The sequence below is a fragment of the Natator depressus genome, chromosome 1 (assembly GCF_965152275.1).
Source record: "Natator depressus isolate rNatDep1 chromosome 1, rNatDep2.hap1, whole genome shotgun sequence".
NCBI lineage: Eukaryota > Metazoa > Chordata > Testudines > Cheloniidae > Natator > Natator depressus.
In genome coordinates, this window is record NC_134234.1 from 330,239,602 (window position 1) to 330,260,930 (window position 21,329).

At 40.5% G+C, this 21,329-nt stretch overlaps 1 protein-coding gene across 3 annotated transcripts in view; it reads right to left on the bottom strand.

Annotated features, from left to right (window-relative positions):
- Positions 1-1,896: 1,896 nt before the first annotated feature.
- The window catches only part of SEMA3D (semaphorin 3D), a 188,814-nt gene continuing 169,381 nt past the window's right edge, over positions 1,897-21,329 (bottom strand). For all 3 annotated transcript variants that reach the window (XM_074942568.1, XM_074942569.1, XM_074942570.1), the window contains exons 17-18: positions 21,070-21,209; positions 1,897-10,260 (exon numbers count right to left, since the gene is read on the bottom strand). In XM_074942568.1, coding sequence (XP_074798669.1) covers positions 9,832-10,260; positions 21,070-21,209 — 569 coding nt within the window. In that variant the 3' untranslated portion in view covers positions 1,897-9,831. The remainder of the gene's footprint in view (positions 10,261-21,069; positions 21,210-21,329) is intronic.

Genomic DNA, 21,329 nt, shown 5'->3' on the forward strand with positions numbered 1-21,329 from the left:
TCAGCACAGAGAAGGTCCTGAAACGCATACACTCACCAGTGGGCAACAACTGTACTGGGTTACAGGTTTCAGACTCCTCGTTGTTTGTACTGGGTTAGGAACTCCACTTTCTGCCGCCATTTCCAGACAGTGCATTAACGGCAAGCAATAACAATACGGAGAAAATGTGGCGACGGGGAGCCCCTGTGGGCAACTGTTAGGATACTGATATTCAGGCCAGCCTGTAAAGGCCTGTACTCTAAGAATTTAGGTGTATTCTTATCACTTGGCTAGTTCTAGAGGTATAAAAGAAAGAATCAAAATCACTGTCTGCTGGTGTAAGGGCCTTCTCTTACTGTGACAGTCTGAGGCCCTGTTCTTAGGCTAAGGCCTTTGGCTAAGCAGCAGAGGCAGCCATAAGCTGGGAAGCGACCGGTCATCTCCTCACATTCCAAACTAGTCACATTGAAAGAAGGTGCTATTGGGCTGTTAGGAATACACTCCTGTCCTGATAATGCCTATCGCTTCCAGAGAAAGGAAAGTGCCTAGAAGATGTAAACGGAAACTTAGTTTGAGTTTCTTCCTGTCTGGCAAGGACTCACTTATCAATAGCTGGGATGTGAAATCCTCACTTCTGTATTGTTCTGTCATTATAGTTCCCACTTTGCTATTGTTTATTTGCATGGTTTCTCTCTGGTTCTGTGATTGTTTCTGTTTGCTGTATAATTAATTTTGCTGGATGTAAACTAATTAAGGTGGTGGGATATAATTGGTTACATAATCATGTTACAATATGTTAGGATTGGTTTGTTAAAATTTCAGTAAAATGATTGGTTAAGGTATAGCTAAGCAGAACTCAAGTTTTACTATATAGTCTGCAGTCAATCAGGAAGTGAGTGGGTGGGAGGGGGAAATGGGGGTGGGGAATTGGAATCATGTTTTGCTGAGGGAGGGGGAATGGGAACAGGGACACAGATAAGGCTCTGTGGTGTCAGCGCTGGGAAGGGGGACACTAAGGAAGGAAACTGGAATCATGCTTACTGGAAGTTCACCCCAATAAACATCGAATTGTTTGCACCTTTGGACTTCGGGTATTGTTGCTCTCTGTTCACGCGAGAAGGACCAGGGAAGTAAGTGGGAGAAGGAATAAGCCCCCTAACAGCAACTAGCTGTTCTTTCGCTCACTCTAAAATTGCATCAAATATATTACTTCATAGAAACCTAAATTACTACCAGTGTCAAGTAAACTTTGAATCTCTTGTCATTAACATTATAAATCTCATTGTGTGTGAATAGGCCCCCAAGTTCTTCCAAACGGCCAGATTTCACCCCCTCCCTCCTTTTCTCTCTCTGAGTAGTGCCGTATTTAGTCAGCAGCCCCACTGATTTCACAGAGACTAGACGTAATGTACTACTCGCTGTGAGCAACGGCATGCAGAAAGTTTAGAAAGCTAATCAATTTCACAAATGCTGTTGTGTGAGCTTCAAAGAGCTCCTTGCTTGTATTATTAGTTCCTCAGGCCAGGTCCACACTACAGATGTCTGCCAGCATAACTACATTGGTCAGCGGTGAAAAGAGATGTGATCCCTGATCGACATAGCTGTGCTGGCAGAAGACCCTAGTGTAGATGCAGCTGGCAAAGCTGTCCTTTTACTGCTATACCTTGTTTTGTTGAATAGGCATTTTCACTACACCAATACAAAAACACAGACTTGTTGGAGTAGCTGCTGTTACACTAGGATTGCTTTGCTGGTATAGTATAAATGTATTCCTACACCAGTAAAGCACTCCTACAGCAAACATGGCCTACGTCTTCCCACTTCCATCTCACTTTGCAATCTTTTTTTCTTTGGAAGCCCATATTGTACTATTTGGTATGATTAGGGGGAAAAAATAGACACCAAAAGTTCTGTCAGAATTTGCTATTTATTATAATAAAACCAAAATATACATTTAACAGTTTCAGATACCTTTGGATTACAAGATTGGAATTCCTGTTAAAACAACAGGCTTGCCAAGCTCAAAGCTAGTTAGTGACCATGTACAACGCGTTAGTTATGAAGTTACATAATTAACTCTATTGGTTGTAGTCTTGTAGCCATGTCAGTCCCAGGATATTAAAGAGAGAAGGTGAGTGAGGTAGTATCTTTTACAGAACCAACTTTTGTGGGGGAAAGAGAAAAGCTTTCAGGTTTACCCGAATGAAGAGCTCTGTATAAGCTCGAAAGCTTGTCTCTTTCACCAACAGAAGTCGGTCCAGTAAAAGATATTGCTTCACCCACTGTGTCTCTATATTTAGCCATGGTAATTTACAAATGGGCCCTTTCCACCAAAAATGTTTTTTTTCCATATTACTCTATAAATAATGATACTATAAATGTGAAATGGACTCCTGCACAGAGTCAGTCTAAGAACCACTTAAGCCCTATAACATGGTTTTAAATGGTGCATAGTTCTTGTGCTGGACTTATGAAATAGTGTGAGTTTTGCCCTATGTGAAAATATTAGCCTTACTGACAGAATGTGAGGCATTAACCAAATTCCTTTTGGTCAGTCTGCTTGGCCATGACTTTTCTCTTGAGAGCACTTGGAGAGGTTTTGAGCAGTTTCCTTTCTTCCTAGCCAGACTTATGCTGAGATATTTGAAATTTTCTGTCATTAATCGGGGGGGGGGGAGGGGGGGCGGGGAAATGCACTTCATACAAGTGATGGAAAAGATTATAGATCAGTCTCTCTTGATTTGTATGTTTCATAGATTTCTGTACTTCTTATCCAGTAGTAATGTATTGTAGTTTTTACAATGTCAACATGTTGACTAGCAAACTTAAAATGACATTTTTACATTTACTTTACATAGAAATCTCTTCAATTTAAGTCATGAACAAATCATAAGTAACAGAACTTAAGAAATCCTTTAGAGCAGGTTGATTTTTTTTTTTAAAGTTGGGTGAGTTTTGGAAAATTTGAAAGCAATTTTCATGCTGCCATTGTTCCCGGTATTTTCATTTTTCCTGAATTTTCTTGTATAAAAACAATTCATTTTCAAACTAAAATTTTCAAAAAATGTTTTTTAAAAAATCCCTTGTGACTAAGGGCGTGTCTGCGTGGGGAAGTTTGTGTGGAGTAATAAGCTAGGGTGTGAATTTAAAATGCACTAGCTACCCGTGTGGATACCGTTACGCTTTAAAGCACACAAAGGTGCTCTTAGTGCAGAGTAAGCATGTCCACACAGAGAGTTAATGTGAAGTATCTAGTGTGTACAAGTTGCTCCACACCAGCTTCTCTGGGCTTTTTTCCTCATGTAAACAAGCCCGAAAATGACCAATCAAAACTGGCCATGCAATCTTCCCTCCCTGCACAAATATACATTTTGAAAAGCAACAAGCAGGCAATTTTTTTCTTTACAAATTTCTGTTGATTTTTTTTTGACAAAATGGAAAACTTCAAAAATATGAAAACTTTTTCCAAAAATATTTCATTTTTGGAAAATGGCCACATTTTGATAAAGTATTTTTTTCCTTTTAAAATTTGACCATTTCTAGCTATCAGAGTTTTGGAACTTTCGATAACAAATTATATGACTTTAGGTGGTGCTTTGATGTATAGTAAATGCAAGTTTTGTAAACTGATCCTGGCTTTCAGCCTATAGGCAGATATATGGTACTGTCCTATGAAATGCTAAGTGCTTTCAAAACTCATTAAAGTTGTGAAGCCCACAAGGCTCTGCCCGGGGCAGCCATGACACACCTTAGCAGACAAGTTATCTGCCTAAGCCTTCTGTTCCAGTCACTATTACCACGTATGTTGAATCTTCAGAAAATGGCTGGTCTTGGACATGGTTCCATTTAGCAGCAGGAATAGCAAGAACAAAATGAAAGAACACAAAAAGCAGCCAAAGGCACTTATATATAACAAGAGTAATGGAGCAGAATATAAACACCACCAAAATCGAGACATGTCTGCGTCCATTAAAAATATCATGACTGCCTATGAGTGGACAGATGACTTTCTTGGCCCAGACTATATGAAACGATTAACTAGCAGTCCATAGCAGTAATAAAAGTCACCTGGAAATGTTTTTCTGGTTCTTACATCACCCAGAAGGGTTTTTGTTTTAAAGAACAATAGACGTTGATTTTAAACTGGGGAATTGTACACAATAACAATACAATAAAGAGGGAAAAGACCAACTTTAAACAAGAGTTTCAAAATCTCATTATTGAGGCAAATTTCACCTTCCGATCTGTGATTTGTCTTTCCAGATCTGGTTTACATCTGTCAGCCACTGAATAGTTTTGTGTCAAAACATTAGGAAAGTTTGTGGTAGACACTAATCTATACAAACACAAGTGCTTAAGAGAAAACATTGTCTGAGATGAGAATATGTTAAGGGGCCTTCTAGTATGTTTAACTTTATACACCAAGCAATGAGCCAAATCCTGAAATCTTCACTGATTTTCCTAGTTTTTTCTTAATGTCAGCAAGAGTTTGCCTGAGTGAGGACTGAGTGAAAACCAAGGAAGGATTTGGCCCGATAACTTGAGACAACAGACTTGGATAGTGGGTTATAAAAACAAACCTGATCAATTAAGAGCCCAATCCTGCGTCTGTTGAAGTTTGTAGCAATACTGTTGTCCCAGTATTATAATTTATTTAAATATTCAGCACTGTGAAAATGTATGCCTGGCTTGGACACTTTTAGGTTTATCATCATTAAAATACTATATGGAAGTAAAAAAACCAAGATTTTTCACAGCCTTAAAATTCTTTCATGAGCTGTTCTTTTATCCTTCCTTTTCCTGTCTATAATGAATTTATTTTATAAACCTGAAAAGATAGATTACAATTACAAAGGATTTCACATATCAGCTAATCACAGAAGCCTAATTCTGAGTAATATTTGTGACACTAAGGTAAAATATAATAAGGGACCACTTAAATTTTCATAAATTGTAACAGAATATATTGGAGAGACATGTGGACTTGATTTTCCTGTCATGCAGGTGTAATTCCACTGCCTTCCATGCAGTTAACTCCTGATTCTCCTCTGTATAATGAATCTCTACATAGTTATCTACACTCTAGGCTGCGTGTTGGAATAACTTGCTATAATTACTTTGGTTAGGTTCAGATCTATATTCTACTGAAGCCAATGGGACTTTGGTCACTGACATCAATGGCTGAGCTGGCTCTGTAAGTATTTTTAACTCATACTAATCAGTTGCAATAACCTTGTGTTACACATAAAATAAAATGCATCCAATTACTTATGTAGGTCCCTACAAAACAGTCATACACGTGACAGCAGTTTAGTAGGAAAATCATGTTCCAATAATCATGTATTAATTTTCGATAAGGGATTTGTAAATGGTAGGTGCATATCAAGACTTACATAGATTTGATTAAAATTTCAGAGCATTTTAGACTACGGCCCAATTCTGATCTCATATGAATGTAAACCAAGAGTAATTCCATTAAGTTTAATTGTGTACATCAGTATGATTGAGATAGGAATCAGGATCCAATGTCTAGTTGAGGACTGGCAAAATCAAGGATCTTGGCTCCTCAGTATGTGTGTAAATGTAACTGCTTGCACAGAAAACTGTGTCTGTGATATGAATACATTTTCACACATGTCCCTAGAATGTTTTCCAGCAAAGGAAACAATTTATCAGAAGAAGAGTTAAACGCTTTATTCCTTTGTCCGCTAATCCCACTGCCAGATTTGTGTTAACTGACTTCTGGACTACTACTGTATTTAGGGACCTGTTGGATCTTAAAGCTGGCATCAGTTTTTTGAATTCTAACAACTACAATACAAGCTGCACTGGATGTTCTGACAGCCTGTTTGAAATGGATGCAACTCAGGCAAATACCAGTTATCTTCTGAAGTGGGGGGAGAAGGAATTATTTTATTTTATTTTTTTTTGAGGTAGGGGAAGAGCATTTATTACTGATTGAACCAAAGTAATTTTTTTTAAAGTCTGCACTGGGGGGATCTGTTTAGAACCTTCAGTTATTAATGTGGAGGTAACTTTTTCCATGCTTAACCTAAACTTTGGGTAGCATTACAGACACTCCCCGGGTTACACAAGACCCGATTTACACAAATTCATGCTTACAGAAGAAGTTCCGTGAGCTAGAAATAGGAGGGTTTTTTTTTTGCATTTGGGTAAACGTTTCCGACTTACGCAAAAGTCAAGTTATGCAAAGCTTTCCGGAACGGAATGATTGTGTAAGTCGGGGAGTGTCTGTACTTTTATTGAGCACTTTAAGGAGGGTGGGTTCAGTTTCATTTTAACTACGAGCCTGTTGTGGCTCATTGTACAGCTCAGCAGCACAATGGATCCTCAAGTCATCATTTTGAAATTTAAGTAGACCCAGGTTTGTGCCTTTAAATTATATATTTAGGAAGGGAATCCTTTCTTGTCTGGCTCTTGTTGCTACAATTCCCTGGGTTAGCTCATTCTGTTCTCCTTGAAACTGTTTTGGGGATTGTACATTACAGAAGGATCCAATACTCTTACTCCTGACCTTGGTTATTGACTGAATAACAAACAACTGTCTAAAGAAATCCCTTCTTATCCTTCCTCAGTGTTCCCTGGACTATCTAGCTAATTTACTGGTCTCCAGGGCCCCTTGGAATCATGACCAGCGTATCATCTACTATGAGAAGCAGTGTGCTAGCTCAGAGTACATCACTTATAAAATGTACTGAACCACAGATTTTTATCTGCACAATATTATTAAATATCCCTCCCCGGGGTGGTATGAATCCAATATGGCACAACGACTTGGAGGATACTGAATTTACTTCCCCAGGATAGAAATGGCCTCATTCCTCGCTTGGGGCTTCACTCTGCTACTTCACACAGGAGAGTTGAGGTCAATCCTCTGAGAGGAATCCTCTTGCAAGAATACTTAAAATAAAACAAAACCCCTTGAATTTAAGAGTAGTAACATTTTAATTCAATCTTTTATGCTCGCAGTCCCAGTGGTGCAGCCCTTAGGCCCTCAAGACTCCTGTTGAAGTTGATGGGGAGTTTTGTGCGAGGATTGTAGCGCTAGGCTCTGCAAAGCTATTTAAACCTAAAGGAAACCAATTGTGTTCAGCTCTTAAGGAAGATGGAAAAAAGTACCAACCAAACAACAAACAGCTTATTTAAGACAAATCCTGCTCACCTTATCTCATTGAGTAGGGCCACTGAAGTGAGTCCAATGGTTCTACTTTTATGAATAAGGTAAGTAGGGTTTGTGCTGTAATTAATAATTACACTACTCAGTCCAGTCCTGCTCCCATTGACTTCAGTGGGAGCAGGAGCAGGCCCCTTGTCAGTACATGTAAGCACAGGCCCAAGATGGATTATTTGATGGTAGCACCTGAGCTTAATCATGGCGTGGCACCACTCATTCCCAGAAGGACCAACTCTGAGAGATGGTACTCTCTGGACTGATAAAATACAACACGGAATACATTGGTGGGTTCTGTATGGTGACTGCAGTCATTCTTAGGCAAAATTTTTTTAAAGTGATTCAAGATTTTGAGTGTCTCATTTTTGGGTTTCCAACTTATGATTCCTTAAAGGGGCCTCATATTTACAGGATAACACCCCTTATGGAGTCTCAAATTGGGCAAGAAACATCAGGGCAGTCAAAATCACTAGTCACTTTTGAAAATCTTGACCTAAGGTCCTATTGCTGTACAAGCTGATTTCTGAGCATAATGCTTACTATTGTGAAAAGTTCTACAGACATTAATAGGCTACTCAGAGTAATAAGGATTAACCTTACTAATAAGATCCCAAGACATCAGTCTCTTTGATTAAAGGTCCTGTACAATGAAACTCCCCTCTCGTCTTTTATAATATTTAACACTTGCAGAGTACACTATCAAAGTACTGAGCACAAACTACCTAATACCTTCTAATTAACTAATGTATCTCTTAATGAAAAAACAAAGAATATAAACCCCGTCTTTATACAATACATGCACATTCAGTTTTAGTTTTTTTACAATAAACTTGAGTCAGCTGAGGTTCCTTTCTCCGATCTGAAAAACACACCACCATATTTGTATCATTTATCAGAAAGAAAATGTACAATGACACAGATTGTATAGACACAATTATTGATCGGGGACTGAAAGCACACACACACTGGGTAGCAGATAGGGATACTCTCCAGCATTCAGAGCCAAAGTTCTTGGTTCCTTAATGAATTGCACATCAATTACATGGGTTTTCCACAGACTTTGCTCTCCAGACATGTAGAATGCATGAGAAACAAGTAAAGTCTGTCGGTTTAGTATCCATCAAAGCTTCCTTCCATGTGAGGACGTTGCTAATTTGTCATTTCACACTCAAAGAAAGAGGTGTGAAAGGCAAAAAGGGGGAGGTTTGGTAGAGTGGGGGAGAGGGGCTGCGAAGCATGAGAAGAGGCAATAGGCCTGATTTTGATCTTGTTTACACTAACGTAAATTGGAAGAAAGTCCAATGAAGCCAATGGAGTTACACTGGTGTAAATCAGATCTGAAGGAAGCACAGTGTCTCTTGCTCATACAAGAAGATTTATCTTATTAAAGAGCAGAAAGTAAAACTAGGAACAATTTACAAATGATGCTATTGTAAATCACAAAGCTGCTCCTCTCTAACTTGTACTTCAGTTAATTTACACATCAGCTTTTTTTGTTTTTATTTAATTATAATAAAAAAGTATTAATTCCAACAACACAATACCTTGTTTGAAATACACAAGACCTTTTATAAAACAAATACACAAGTCTGAGGAATGTCTGCTCTTTCCCCATTGTTATACCTGGTGTAAGAGCACTGTCAGTTTCTGTCTGTCACCAAATATGTTTCCCTCATTGTCTTTTGTCATCAAGTTCGGGAGGGTTTTTGTGCGTGTGTTCACCTCTCCTCTTTTTTCCACAACAAACTAACCATGCTCCAGAAAATGAAGCCAGTCGGGGTTAGAGTTGTAGAGGTGAGTGGAGACATTCAGGGTAAAATCTTCAGCAAGACAATAGAGGTGAAGGCAGAAATCCCATTATTTGTTAATAGGGTTTGTGCATGTACCTCCCACATGCTTCTTACGAAATTTACTCTCCAGTATCTTGCTGGCAGTTTCAATTTGAGTCAACAGTTCATTTCAGCAGATGGACTGCAAACTAGAGGCTGCTTATGTCCTAATGAATAAAGTTCTACATTTCCTCCTCTTAAAATGTGATTACATTTTTAAAGGGGAAAACGAGTGTTACTTCTAAGCTGATATTTAACTTGATTTTTTGCTTTGCTTCTCTGCGTTAGCAAATGCCACCCATGTACCTAAATATATGCCCAATGGGTAATTTAATATAGTTTTGCAGATCTGTCATGAAATGGCCTGTATCTATATGGCACCTCCCATCCTTACAAGACCCCCAAGCACTTTTACAAATACATCCACCTACCCCTGAACCGCAGCCAACTCTCGGGTGGAATGTAGCAGTCCATTAATAATATACTGTAACATAGACTTTAAATCTCATATAAAAATTATGCCAGGGAAGCCATGGAACACCCCCATGACATATGTCACGAATCAGCTTCTCACTAAGTGTTAGCTACAAAATCTGAATTTTTGGGGGAAAAAACAGATTTGGAATTATTGCCTTGGGCGCGGTGCTCAAAAAAGGAATTTGTCATTTGCTATCATATTCCAGTATTACAGTGCAGTCCTGTACAGCTCAATAATGACTGTGCATTATCTAATCTCAGTGAGAAGCAACATTAATTAATAGGAAGGATGCACAAAACAGAACACAGTATTTTTGCATGTTAAATGTCCTTTCTTTAAATAGAATATAAAAGCTACGTAGTTGTTGGCCTGGCATCTGGGCTGCTGACAGGTTCGTGGTGCCTTCGATTTCGCTTTTTCTTCATCTCCTGCATGTGCTTCCATTTTGCCCCACCTTTGTTCCGCTGCCGCCGCTTCTCCCGGTGCCACATCTGTTCACACCACTCCTCCAGGCTGAAGCTGGGGCTGCTGACAAGTTGAATGTAATCCTTGTACCTCAGCCGCGACTCAGTAAGCAAATCTCTCCCTCGTCCCTCGTCCTCCTCCGTTTTCTGAGTGCTTTCCATGTGCCCATTCTCTATGACGTTCAAATTTAACTTCACGATGGTGTGAACGAATGTGTGCTCCTGTGCTTTGCAGTAATACGCCCCTGTGTCCTTTCTCTGCAGGCTGCGGATCAGCAGTCCGTATTCCGTTTTGATGATCCTCTCATCAGCCTTCAGCTGTGAGGTTGGACAAAGCAGAAAACAATGCATTAAAAGCACAGGAAAAAATAAAATGTGAGTACGTGTTAGGTGGGGAGTAGAGGAGACAGAGGGGATGATTGGCTCAGGGACTGACAATGAGAAATGCAGCCTTTTACCTCTAGGTCACTGGCACATAAGTACCTTAGATAAATAGATACGTATGGAACCATTTGAATTTCAGAGTTCTACTCTTCAATTGATAACTGTAATCTCATCAGCATGCATTAGTTAAATGTACATACAGTCTGAGAGGATAGAGTCACCAGGAAATAATACAATTAAACAGACCAAAACAACGGCAAGATAGCTGACTTTCTCGAAGCAAGAGTTGGATAGTTAGCTGGACAAATCCCATTAGATTGCAAGCTGTTTGGGGCAGGGCTTATCATTTTATTCTGTTTGTACAACACATAGCACAATGGGGTCCTGGTCCATGACTGGGGTGACTAGACACGACCGCAATACATATAATAAACCAATAGTAATAACGATTAAGTCAATAAGTAACATTTTGATCTGATACTGGGTTTACAACAGTGTAAACTCTCGTAACTTCTGTGTAGTTACTCTTCATTTACACCATTGTCAGTGAGATGAGAAAAACGTCAATGCTAAATCTCAGGGAGCTAAAACCCAGTGCAATTCTTTTATCATGTAGGGTTTACAATCCGTGAATGAGAAAACCTGGAAAAAACAGAGATTTAAAGCTAAGGCTGGATTTCTGTGCATTATGTACCCTATTCACTGCAACAGTTGTGGAATTGTACTTGAGATTGTGAAGGCTGTGGAAATACTTGCTATATCTAGCACAATATGACATGTTAGCCACTGGGGTGCTGGCTCAATGCAATTGGTACCTGAGGCAAACATAGCCATCCATGCTGCCAGCTACTTTGCAAATCTGGTAACCTACAAGTGATTTACAAAATTAATTAAGCCTCACAACCCCTCTCTGAGGCACTGATATGTTAGGACCCTTGCAGATGGAGAAACGTGGATGCTAAGTGATTTGCCCAAGGCCACACAAAGACTCAGTGGCAGAATTGTGAGTAGAGCCTGACTCCCAGTCCCTCGTTCTAATTCCAGACCCCAGGGTACATTCCCTCTGAAGCCTGGATGTTGGGAAAGGCAGCTGGTACTTCACAGAGTGTGCAGTGTTCTGCTGCCGCACAGAGGCTGCAGGGGAGCACAACAGCGAAGGGATTGTAGTTCAGCTTGATTAGCCCGCAATGCAGCGTGCACATTGAACGCATCTTCAGCACCACGAGTGGTATTGTTATAATACACAAGGACCCTGTTTCATTCACTATTGTGCTGAGTGCCTCACTGGAAAAAAAGAAAGAAATCTGGAAAATGTCCCAGCCTATACATCTGCCCTTCCAGCAGATTTCAGAGGAAGAAGATCAGGGAAGCATAAAGATGAGTAAATTAACTGTATTCACAGTGGGTAGACTACACACTGTTTTTATGTGAACAATCTGTATGCAATTCTTCATCCCTAAATAATATATAAGTCCTGCTTCTGCTAGCCTGGCTTGCTACCATACTAGCTGAGCCACTCTTCAGCCAGAGATGTGCAGCTGCCCGTGTGCCACTTGACGACCCGCTCAGAGAGCACACGTCAGCTACTAGAAAGGCGGGGTGGTCTACTGAACAGAGCTCGGCTCAGCTGGGGCTTACTGGTGGGTTCTGTTTGGTTCTGTCATGGCCACACAATATGGCCTGAGGCAAGGCAGCTCTGGGCTTCAGTTTCCTCATTCAGAAATTGGCGACAATAATACTTACTGTGTCACAAGGGGGAAGTCGGGCTTATTTAATAAGTGCCTGGCAAGCGCTTTGTGATCTTTTGATACCAGGCACGATACAACCCCAAAGTTTGTCTGAATTAGACTAAATTGGTCATGGTCAAAATACAAGCACATTTACAGCAGTTAACAGTCCTGCAATAGCGGGGAGATGGACTAGGTAACGTGATAAGTCTTTTCCTTCGCCAGATTCTATCACATAGGGCAGTGTTTCCCAAACTTTTCAAGATGGCATCCCCTTATTTGAAGTAAAAATTTTTTGCAACCCCCTGGCATTTATTGTAAAGTAACAATAACAATGTATCAATGATAACAACGATACGCCTATATAATTTATTTGTGTGTGTGTGTTGCGCTGTTGAGAGGCAATACTTGACCCTGAAGAGTAAGGCTGGGTAGGCGGTGGTGGAGAGAGATTTTCTTTGATTTAGATTATAACAACATTTTCAGTGCCTCGCAAACATCCCCCATCTCCCCAATTGCCTTTCATGATCCACCCTTTCTTCCCCCATAAGGATTGAGACCCACCAATTAAGAAACATTGACATGGACAACTTTTGGATGTCTGAGGAAGACAGAGAAATATAGGGTGGGATTTTCAAAACTGCTCAGCATTGGCCTTTACTCTGTTGCCATTAGAACCCGTATGGATTTCAACAGGAGCAGAGTTAGACCGAGTGAGCTTTCTTGAAAATTTCACCTAGACATGGCATTGTATTTTGTCAAGTGATACCACAACATTTGGTATCCTGCAAAAGTAGAATACAAAAGAGATATTTTAAGTTTTGAAAAGGCCTATTTTGAAGATAAGGGTTCCCTCACTTTTGCTATTATTATTTCTAAGGCCACCTAAAGATATATTATTAGGTGTCTTCCAAAACAGAAAGCCTTCTCCAAGATGCTTAGAAGCCAAGATTATGCATTTAATCAGCATGGGCATGGCAGTATGAGGAAAGGTTTTTATAAATTATTCTGGGAAAACATGTCCTAATCTGGTTAATTTTGTGCAGGCATAATGAAAAAGGTGGATCTTAAAAAGGGGCTTGAATGAGTTGAGGGTGGTGACTTTTCATAGCAGCTCAAGCAGGTCATGCCAGGAGTACAGACTGGTGTGCAAGAAAGTGCAAAGAGGGCTGTGGGTAAAGTTGATGAGCAGGGCGAAAAGGCTGGTGTTGCTGGTGGAGCAGAAATGACGCAATAAGAGACAAGAGGCTCAAACCACTGCTGAGCCCAAGTAAGGGAGTTTCAAAGAGGCATCCTGTGGCTCCCTGACACCATAGTTTAGAGCAGATTAAGGGCTGTTCTACACTATGTCCCAGCTGCAATGTCCTCCAAAGAGCTGTTTGCAGCTGGGAACTGCCAGAGCACAGCTTGCTCTGGCCACATCTCTGATTCTGGAGGCAGAGGGCCGGCTACATTGGTTTAGGGTGACCAGACATCCTGATATTATTGGGACCATCCCGATATTAGGGGCTTTGTCTTATATATGCAACTATACCTCCCTGCAAAAAAGTGTCTTGATTTTTCACACTTGCTATATGGTCACTCTATATTGGCTACACGTCAGACCTCCTACAGTAAGGGAATCTGCAGCTGGCTGTACACTGGTTCAAAGACACCACAGTGGGGCTCAGCCTATTGTCAGGTAAAACGAAGGACAGAGCTATGGAGGATCTTGAAGAATCTAGAATTAGAAAAGAGCTGTTGGGTCACTTAGTCCATCTCCGTACGAATTATTACCATGCATAATTTGTAATACAGTAGCCTTCATGTGCAGTTTGACACTAGGATGGAGCTTCTCAGATGGAGCTAGACTGTTCTCGTTGGTGGCAGATGACAGAACAAGGAGCAGTGGTCTCAAGTTGCAGTGGGGGAGGTCTACGCTGGATATCAGGAAACACTATTTCACTAGAAGGGTGGTGAAGCACTGGCATGCGTTACCTAGGGAGGTGGTGGAATCTCCATCCTTACAGGTTTTTAAGGCCTGGCTTGACAAAGCCCTGGATGGGATGATTTAGTTGGTGTTGGTCCTGCTTTGAGCAGGGGATTGGAATAGATGACCTCCTGAGGTCTCTTCCAACCCTAATATTCTATGATACAGTTGTGTTCACAGTACAGTATAGTTATAAATGTGCTAAAAGTTGAGGTTCCCATCACTCTCCTTGGGAGCCCACACCACGGGCTAACCAACGCTAGGGTGGTTGTGTCTCTTAATCCTAATCCATCTCTACTTTCATTTTTAATGAATAAGATTGTTATTCAAGATCCCATTTACACCTTGGTTATTGATTTATGGAAATTGTCACCCCCTCCTTTTCTGTGGCTTTATTGTTAATTCCTTTCTTATTCTCTGACAGGATGAAATTATGGCTCTGATTTCACACATATTGAGCCACATTTCATAATTGCTTTCCCTTCCACTTCTTTTTTTTTTTGTATCCTGTTTATGTTGTTTTACCCATAGCTTCAGAACTCTTCCTGTCTTTCCTCTCTACTTTTTCCCCCACAGGACTCTGGAGTTTCATAAACACCTGGCATTTCATTACTTGGTAGTAGATCTTTAACCTTTCACTTGAATACTTAATTTGTTCTTTAGTTTCTGACCTGCAGATGTAAAACATGTTTTATTAAATTTTGAGTATAGTGACAAGCCTGGTTACGTAGGAGATATCATTTTATTTCTGTCATATGTGGTTTCATTATTTTAAAGCATATCATAAACAATAATTCTGCTGGAGCTATAACGAGTTTTTTAGCAATTCAGAAGACCAAGGATCCCAGTTCAATAATGTGATTAACTTTAAGCAGGTATTTTAAGATGAACATATGATTAAGTGTTTTGTTGAATCAGGGCCAAAACTGTGAGCCACAGAAATTAAGCAGTTGATTATCAACATTCATACACTTAGGTCTTCTGGTGTCATGCTTTGATTCAGCTTGCAAATAGGTTGCAGTGTGCATGCTATATCTTCTCAAATGACAAGGAAGCAGAGTTTAACAGCATTCTGTATATTCTTTCAGCAACTTTTAAATAGTTTTTTTATCATTGATATAAAATATTAAATAAAATGTGCAGAGCACAGATACAGAAAATGCCCGGCAAAGGAATAAGAGGCTCATTTACATTATTTGCTTGATTTTTACAGCATGAATTTGGCAATGGGGGGAAACACAGATTGCAATAAGGATGGCAAATCTTGAAACGGTAAGATAGTAAAGAGCTAAGGATTCAAAAGTGGCATGGCATCAGGTTAGGTCAACGTTTTTTGTCCTTTGTTAATGGTGTGTTTAGATGGCTCCCTCATTACAACTAATTCCATGTCAACTTTTTCACAGATGAAACATTGCACCTGTCTGTGAGAAGATAGTGGCTTCAAAGCCTGCCTTCCCTCATTAATCAACATGAGAAAAAGCACTAGCGGTAAAGCTGAGCTAACCAAGGGTTAGATTACTCCTGGGGGAATTCTGCACCACTGCACAATGTAGAATTTTGCAGAAATTAATGTTTTGCATGCAGAATTTCCTTTCCCCCCCAATAGAAATGGGCTGCAGAACTGCTGGCCACCACTAGGGGCCACTGGACGTGGCAGAGCCCAGCTCACAACTAGAAGATACTGCAGGGGGGAAGAGGAGCTGGTGCAGTTCCCAGCGTGCCCTGAAGGAAGGAGATGTGCAGGAAATTCCATGCCAAGGGGGTGTGAGTGTCTAGGCTGGGGGTGGCCATGGCTGGGCTCTGTGGCGGAGGGGGTGTGAGTGTCTGGGTCAGAGGGGGGCCCTGCAGCTGGGCTCTGGGGGAAGGGGTGTGAGTGTCTGGGCCATGAAAGGCCCCATGGCTGGGCTCTGGGGAAGGAGGGGGTGTGAGTGTCTGATCCCCTGGCTGGGCTCTGCGGGGGGAGGGGGCAGAGAAGCAGGAACTCATCTGTAGTAGGGGTTTCTTTAACTTTCTATTCCTGGGGGAATTTTTGTGTGTGTCTGTATTGTCACAGACATACTTGCTGCCAGGTATTTTGAAATAAATGATTAAATAATTGAAAGTGGCATGATTATATAGTGTTATTTTGACAAACAGAATTTGCAGAATTTTAAAATATTGTGCACAGCGTTTTTAATTGTTTGGCGTAGAATTGCCCCAGTAGTATTAGATGCAACCGCTGAACAAAGAAAGGGTGGAAGAAACAAAAATAAGGAGCGTTTACTGAGAATTCTCCTTGATCTTCATTATCAGTGGCCTGTATCATCATTCCACTGAGAAAGTGGATCTTTTTTATTATGTGCCATGATGTTACTGTTACACTGGGGAAAATAATAATTGAATTCAAACACCGCTGTAGAGAGAATTATTTTTTTACAATTTTTTTTTTAAATTTGTACTTAATAAAAAATCTAATGGAAAAATCACACATGTGTTGGGGACATAACAGAGAAACAAGGTGGGTGAAATTTTATCTTTTATTGGCCCAACTTCTGATAGTGAGAGAGACAAGATTTTGAGCTTACACAGAGCTCTTCTTCAGGTTTTGGGGTCATAATGTCATTATGTATGGAGCGACATCAGTCACACCATAGTTAAAGTTGAAGCTAACTTCCCATTAGAAGGATAATTTTTAAACTCTCACCCTACATTTACCCAAAGCAAATCAATCTCCCTGAAAATCCACAGGGATATATCTCAGCTCAGGATAGAATTTATTTTTTTTGTAATTGTGGAAAAAAAATAATGGTCTGATTTAAGGACCTCACAGAATTAAAAAACAAACAAACAACCCACCATCACCACCCAGTTGGTTAAAGTAAAGTAAAAGAGTGAAAGAATCATTGATCAACAAACTGAAACAGTTAAAACCTTTAAAGAGTAAGTTGACACTGCTGTCGACACCAGGGGATTTCCCTAAGAAAGCACTTCACACCACCAACTTATGATAAAAAGCAGATCAGCTGCATCTTCAATAAAATTCCACAACAAATTAATCAATAACTACCTAACATTACATTCCATCCCTGCTGGGCAATGTGTATTTCAGTCCAGGGTTCCCACTAGTCACCATTCAATGGGCCTCCCAGACAAAATTCCCTTCTCAAAGAACAAGGCCTGATACATGACAGTGTATTCTTACATCTTTACTCGATAATCACGTCTATGCCCATAACTGCTATTCTCCGCCAAACTTAGCCCTCTTCTACATACTGCTTTCATCTGACTCTTGGGTTTTGGGTTGAATAGTCACAGAATCTATCTACAATCACCACCAAAAACTCATGCCCATGGAGTTGTGGCCAAAGAAAATAGGATGTAATCACACAAAAATCATCAGCCACTAACTACCAGTGCCTCACACACCAATTCACCACCGAAAATATCAATACCACAAAACAGAGATAACTGCCAGATGCGACTAAAGCCTAATCCCTTAATCCAGGGTAAAAAAATGCACCATGGGAAAAAATGCCTTCCTGTCCCCAATGTGGTGACCACAGCAATAGAGTTAAATTCTCTACCAAACACATAGCTTTCAAAGAGAATTACCAACCAGGCTGGATAGCCTAATCCATGGCCAACATCAGCCAGCGAACATGGGGTGGGACAGTGCGAAAGAGTGAGCTGCTGGTGAAGAAGCTGAAATATGCTGAGGCTCCCCAGTGGTTTATCTTCCATCCCCCACATCATGCAAGGAGTTAAACCATATCAGGGCATAGGCCGTTGTTTCAAACCATATGGCTTGCTCTGTCCCATGGAAGGGTACATGACAGCCTGGCAAACCTGTGGCCACAGGAGACTCTGGGTTGGGGCCAGCCGAATATTGTCTAAAACTATAGGCGGCCAGCGTTAGTAGCTTTGCAGGGAACCCTGGGTTTGCTTTTTCTGGCCCTGACACCTATTATGTACATTACACAACACATAGGAATTTAAAAAGGAATAAACAAACAGCCGAGCTTAAGCTACAGGAAATTCAGCACGTTACAGCTTTACGAACAAATGATATACAGGATTTTTTATTAATCCAAGTCACAAAACTGTTCTCCCACAAGTCAGTGACTAACCTTCCAAATATGGGAATAAACATGATCAATTGCGTGAGCAACACTAAATACAAAAGCACCAGATAATTGACTCATGACCCACCAAACCGCAGGGAAACGCACTCCCCCTGGCAGCAGAATGACCTGGTGACAGCTCCTGTACCACAGGAGATCCTGTCCCCTCCCATAGGCCATTCTGACTGAAAGTAGGATTCTGAACCATGACCTCAAAGGTGAAATGCAGGAGACATCCTGCTGGGCCAAAGGCTCCCAATCTAGTCTGGATTTTGCCCTTTCTCTCCCCTCAGGAAGCTGTATTGCATGTCATGGACAAAGCGTAACCATCTATTTGTAAAGTGAGGTTTAAAGATCTGCTGAAACATTCCAGCTACACCACTCTAACTAAAAGTCTGTAACTTAAGTTCCAGGTGCACTGAGTCATTCGCAAAGCATGGTATCGTCATCACAATAAGTTATACCTTTAAGACATGCACTAAAATAACATACAGTGTTATTCGAGAAATATAATGCAGGAAGAGAGAGCAGAATATAGAACTGTAATAGAAAAAGTTATGGTAAGGTATTGACTGAGCAAAGATCAGGCTACATGTTATATACAGCTACCCTATTTCTGTTACATATGGTATTTTGGTCAAACTAAAGTGCATTAAAAAAAACTTCAACTTTATATCTCTCTATCTTTGGATTTTCTATAGGAATCCACCAACCCTGTTGTATCTCAATGTCCCAACATGAAAAATGAAGATGAAAATGCTCAACCAACTTTGCAAAGCACTTTCAGATCTAAGAGGCATTAAACATTATCATTATTAAATATACCATCTTCAGATGTAATATTTGGTTAATTAACATTTGTAAATCCTTTTGAGAAACTTGGTTAGGTATTACAGAGGTGAAAGGTTGTTTTTATAATGACTGTGGCTCATCGAACCACCAATCAAAGTTTCCTGTTCTGGAACACTCTAGAGCATGTGCCTAAGTTTAAGCATGTACTTAAATCCCTTTTAAAACAACAGGACTTAAATAACTGCTCAATTGTTTTCATAAATTGGATTGGATGTAATCATATATGTAAGTGCTTTTCTGAAGTGGACCACTAGTGAGGTAAGGAATACAGCTTCTTGCACAAGAGAGTCAAAAATAAAACAATTAGGGCAAGAATTACAATATTTCTGGAGAGATTAATATAGGTCTTCCAAGCCATGCGTAGTACAGTTTTCAGTTTAGCCACCTGTGTTTATTCGTGTTCTTTGGCCATTCTCCAGACATACCAGCAGGCCTGCTGATAAGAATACAATATAATTTTTCAAGTACGTGGTATTGATGGAAGTCAAAGATACTGTTTTAAACCACTATAACTTTACCTAAGGCATTAAGCCTGGGGCATGAGATGTGCTAGATATATAAATACATTTGTTATGCGCTCATGCTCAGTGGTGAAGTTCACTTTGCCAAGCTTGAGTATGTAGGGATTGGTACAACAAAAGTACCCCAAAGCCAGGGCCTGCAGACAGTCCTGTTCCTCCAGTTCATGTGGTGGAAAAGCAGCTGCAGCCTGAGCTACTTGCACATAAAGCAGATTTTCTGACTCCCAAGGTTAGCACCCATCACTACTCTCCATGGCCCACTGCTGGTGTCATAGCCCTCATGTGGTCTCCAACATGGTGACTTTCCCCAAAGAGCCCAGATGGTGCTCAAGGTCCTCTGCAATAGACACCGTAGCCCCATACAAGGCTATCATCTCACAAGAATCAGCCATGGCTAGACTTTCTTGGCCCTTAGGAAGAAAGAGAGAAATCTTGCCATCACAGTCAATGGGGAGAGTTGCTAGCGCCCACAATCAATGGAAGGCTGAGCCATAAACGATGGTGCATATTTAATAGTTCCTGTAGGACTCTGATATTTAAACTCTGCTTGAGCTTGAAAGAAAAAACAATTCAATCTGGTTCAGATCCAAAGGCATAACTAACTAAAGACTGGGATGGACATTGAACAATAAAGCACATCTAAAACCTTCAACCAACTTACCTCCCCCTTTTCTCTACCACTACAGTTATGATGACTACACAGGTGGTAGGGAGTGGCCTGAGATGGAAAATGGCTTGTCTGAGGACAAAAGGCATTCTCTGTGAGGGGTCCTTAGGTTTGAAAGTCAGTCCAAACCAGTTCCAATCTGTTGACCTTCATGACATGCTCTAATGCCCATTGGTTTTTCACTAGCTGTGAGAGGACTCCGTGGGAAATTATAAAGATTGTAAGGCAGGAGATATCTCGGGTGCTGGTCCCAGACGATAGAATTAACTCCCCCAGGAACTAAAGACCATTGGAAACGACCCCACTTTCAATTTCAAGTGCAAGGGACACTTCTTCCACCTGCCTTCTCCAATTTAAACACAGAGGAGCATAAATATTTTTAAAAAATCCGAAACCCAACACAATCATAATAAAAAACACTCCACTGTACATACAGTTCTCCTCCTAGGGACAGGAGGAGAGAAAGAATCCACTTCACATGAGAGATGTTCATCACCACACTTAATTGAAAGGTTCTCAGATACTAGGGTGATATGAAAACTTATAGAGAGCAGAAGATTCTGAATGTGGTTTCGGCTGCTGAGTTATTCCATGTGTTAATTATTGGGGGAAAGGGTGTTACTGGAGTAGTCTGTCTTTTTAAAATGCACCCAAGAGTGCTTAGAGCAAAGGTTAGGGTTTGGATTTTTTTAATGAGTAGAATAAATAAAATAAATCTGCCTGTAGTACAGTGCAAATGGCCTCTCTCCCACCCTCTCTATGCCCCAAATGGTGATACCAGAACGCTACATGATACCTAAAGTGAAGCAAGGAAAAAGAAAACATCTACTAATCCCAGTAACTCCTGCCTTTGAATACTCGGCTGAATTCTCCACTGAAGAAGCTTGCCTTGTTGCCTATAACTTACCTCTTCTCGATGTTCTTCTCCAGAGCGTTGAATATACCACCTAATCGAGGCTTGCTGGGACTTAGGAATGCATTCCAGAAAAGTTGAATTAAATTCAATGCCAAAAATCACCTTTTCATCAGCAGTTTCATGACTAATGCCTGGAAAGCAAACATGGTACAGAAGATTAACCCTGACCTGATTTTTAAAGCAATGGGAGAATAGACTGATTCAGAACAGATGCTATAGGAGCAAGTGAATTATAAAATAAGCAAAAGGAA